This window comes from Lolium perenne, chromosome 2 (genome assembly GCF_019359855.2).
Source record: "Lolium perenne isolate Kyuss_39 chromosome 2, Kyuss_2.0, whole genome shotgun sequence".
NCBI classification, from domain to species: domain Eukaryota; kingdom Viridiplantae; phylum Streptophyta; class Magnoliopsida; order Poales; family Poaceae; genus Lolium; species Lolium perenne.
In genome coordinates, this window is record NC_067245.2 from 315,800,788 (window position 1) to 315,804,687 (window position 3,900).

Genomic DNA, 3,900 nt, shown 5'->3' on the forward strand with positions numbered 1-3,900 from the left:
GGATGCGCTCCGGGAGTACGCCGCCGGTGGGCGGTGGTACTGACAAGACCCGCCGCTCAAGCCGATGAGCGGCGGAGCCTTCGAGAAGTGGCTCGCCGAGTGGCAGCGCGACCGCGCGTCCAAGGCGGCATGGGCGGCGACCATCGGCAGCACCAGCGGCGGAGGAAGCGGAGGCGGCGAGGAGGAAGAGGAGGCGGCCTTCTGGCGTGCGGTGGCCGAATCCGAGGCGGATGCCGCCGAGAAAGCTCGGGCGGAGGCAGAGGAGGAGGCGGCGGCCATCGCCGCCGTCCGGGAGTTCGAGGCGTGGGAGGCGCAGGAGGAGGCGGCCTCCATCGCCTTCATCCCCTACGTCATCCTTGACGAGTAGATGTAGGATAGATGTAGTATGATCCGTAGTATGATCGTAATGTATGTATGATCCGTAGTATGATCAATGAAGATGAACTTCCCGGGGTTTTTATTTTTGAAAATACGGGGTCTGCTAGACGGAATGACTCTTCCGTTAGCAGGGCGAATGCGAGGGTTATACGGGGCAGCGAAATACGGGGCTTGTTAGACATGCTCTAACCGTGGCATGCGAACCTATGGGTGGAATCGTTGCGTTCCTATCTTTGGGCTGAACCTTCCAACAATGGAAAGAATCATATCTCGACTCCAATACGTTTGGCCCGGCCTCCCTAGATTACGCTAAGCTTTGAAAGAAAATAAATAGAGCGAGACGTCGCAAACCCCAGACGTACTGCCGTGCCGTCGCTGATCGACCTACTCGCACGCTTGTATTGCTAAACATGGAGCATGCCGCCGACGCCTCTGACGCCAAGCCGGACAGGCTCAGCGTCCTGTCGGACTGCCTGCTCCACGGCATCCTCTCGCTCTCCTCCATTGGCGCCAGGCGGCTCGTGCAGACGAGCACCATCTCGCGGCGGTGGCGCCATCTCTGGCGAGACGCGCCGTGCCTCGACATCGGCCCGGACGAGTTCCAGGGCGACGGCGACGAATTCCAAAAGTGGGTCAGGTTCAACAACTTCGTGGACAGCCTCGTCCTGCAGCACGCCGCCGTCGGCCTGGACGCGCTCCGGATGCAGGTCGTCGAGCCTCCCAAGGACCGAAGCGGACGCTGGAGCAGGCCCGACGGCAACAGCTGGGTCCGCCGCTGCCTGGCGCGCTACAGTCCCGCCGTGCTCGACATCCGCAACCAATCCACATCCGGCACTCATGTCCAGATGCGCCGTGTGACCCGCGGCACCGTCCTCTGCCGCCTCACCACGCTGCGGCTCACCGGGGTCACGCTGTGCGCCGGCTTCGAGCACCTCATCGGCGCCTCCGGATGCCCTCGCCTGGAGCACCTCGAGCTCAGGGACTGCCTCATTGGCTTCAGGGAGGTGGTCGTCTCTAGCACGCTCAAGACCCTCCTCGTCGAATCATGCAACATGAGCATGGACAACAGCTCTCTTCGCATGGGCTACACCCCACGCATCGTAGCTCCTGGCCTCGCTTCTCTCCACCTCGTGCTTCTCAGCTGGTATGCTCCCCTGTGGGAATTCGAGATGCCTTCGCTCGTCGAGGCCACGGTTGTCATTGACAGAGGCCGCATCGACAAAGAATTCGACCTTCTTTGCAGTCTTAAGAATGTGACAAAATTAGAGATATCCACCTTCCCGTCGCTACACTTGGTCCGTCTATCGTTAACTTCTCTCTCACTTAGTGCACGCCATCTATAATTCTTACTCTACATTCCGAGAAGATCACACATGCATGATGCGTGCATATAAATCACTACCTGGGATTTATGTATTTAACATCATACGTTCTCCTTTGTTTTCCAGGTGATGAATAGTAGATTTGGCAGAGATTTGCCAGAGTTCAATAACCTGAAAACATTGATCCTGGAACAATGTCGTTTCACTCATGATGGGACCACGCTCCTGGAGTTTTTTCTCCTTCTCGCTCCCAACCTGGAGAAACTTACCCTGCAAAACTGCACGGTACGCACAATTAGATTATATCCGCTGAAAACTGCATGCATATTACTTATAATCTCCATTAAATTCTATTTTTATTTTAGTTTTCATACAGAACAACATACTCAACATTATTGCTATCAAATTAAAGCAGCTTCCGTCGTGCTCCGAAAGTATGGTAGAAAGGTCCATCTCTATGAAGATGTCCGGCCACCATTTGAACCTCAAGTTTGTGGAGATCAAACACCGTAAAAAGGTCGGCGTTTCTGAGATCATCGAGTATCTGTTGCGTGTTTCGAAGAACCTCCTAAGGACTGACATTGTGCTATCAGAAGGTCCAGAGAATACATGGTATCAGGCAGCATTAGCAGCTCAGGGTTGGTGGGATTAGCTTGGACACCTTGTACCTCCTCCATTATCAGTTGTATCAAAATCAATATCATAATCAAGTAGATAATGCGATGAGGCTCTCTCTTTTGCGAAGGAGTCTTTTTTTCCGGACAGGGCTACTGCTGGTCCACGCATGAGAGCTCCTCTGTGTCTTTGCGGAAATCACTTCCCGTAGGTGGAAAACACGTGGATGAGTAGACTATGTGCTTTGCTTTAGGGGCACCGGCAAGAAACTTCTCAGCCACTCTACTCTGACTTGAATAGGTTTTCTTGGATCTTGACGAACCAGTGCATGTAGTCTTTTTTCTTCTTCTTATGAAAGTTACCCTGTGAAATTAAGAACTGCTACTCACATGAGAAAGCAAACAAAGTAAGTAATACTCCCTCCGTCCAGCCTGCATCCAATATAAAGCGTCTAAGGATTAGTCAAAATTCAAATTTTATTAACTTTGATTAAAAAATTAGGGAAAAAATATATACATCTACAATATTGAATGGGCACATTAAGAAAATATACTTTATGGTGAATCTATTAATAATGATTAAGTATTGTAGGTATTCATATTTTTGTGTATAAAACTTGATCAAACTCAGAAAACGTTGATTTTTGACTAATCTTTAGACGCCTTATATTTTGAGAAGGAGATAGTACCAAAAAACAACACTATTAATTTCTCCTCCCTTAGTTGGTCGATGAGTATGATGATCACTTGCCAAAGTATCTATACGGAATTCTAGTGCTTCCGAGTTAATCTAATCTTGCTTTACACTCGCTACTTTGACACTTTGGAAATCAGGTTTGTGGACCGTTTCAAGTAGTCCAACCAAATCACATCAAATAAGAAACAACAACAAATAGTCAGAACTGCTAGACCTCAGTCGACTTTTTTTTGTTATGTCTCAGTCGATGGACCATTCAATGCATCATCTCGTGATTAGTGAGTCGGTCCTCTCACTGGTAGAAAAATGGCCTTTAGTCGCGGTTCGCAACTGCCATTAGTCGCGGTTGCGCAACCGCGACCAATTAGGCGCGACTAAAGGCCCCCCCCCCCCCCTTACGAACCGCGACTAAAGGCCCGTCCACGTGGGCGGCAGGCGAGCGCCAGGGCGGAGGACCTTTAGTCGCGGTTCTTCTGGCCAACCGCGACTAAAGGCCTCCGCAGGGTTTAGGGTTTAGCCCCCCCTCCCCCTAAATCTGGTTTCTTTTTAATTTGTATTGTTTTATTTCTTTTGGGTTTTAATTTTGAAGGAGTTTCACATATTCTACGGTACTACATACATGCATATGAATGTACAATTTCAAACAAATTTGAAATTAGAACCAAAAAGAATTCAAGAGGAATATACAATATATATTCAATATCGGATGACCATATACAATTTTGAACAAGTTTCCATCCATAATTTAGTGCATATGAAGTTCTACGTCCTCTACATAGTGTTCTCCTCTAGGATCGATGACTTCCCTCGCGAACCATCCAGCTAGTTCCTCTTGAAGTGGTCGGAAGCGAGCTTCTGGACTAAGCGTCTTCCGGAGGTTATTCCTCTT

The 3,900-nt window shown here is 49.6% G+C and overlaps 1 protein-coding gene across 1 annotated transcript; it reads left to right on the forward strand.

Annotated features, from left to right (window-relative positions):
* Nucleotides 1–788: 788 nt before the first annotated feature.
* On the forward strand, nt 789–2,446 carry LOC127329567 (MEIOTIC F-BOX protein MOF-like). Its single transcript, XM_071825210.1, has 2 exons — nt 789–1,985; nt 2,116–2,446. Exon 1 carries the CDS (start codon nt 789–791, stop codon nt 1,719–1,721), a length of 933 nt encoding a protein of 310 aa, XP_071681311.1. The 3' UTR covers nt 1,722–1,985; nt 2,116–2,446.
* Nucleotides 2,447–3,900: the final 1,454 nt, after the last annotated feature.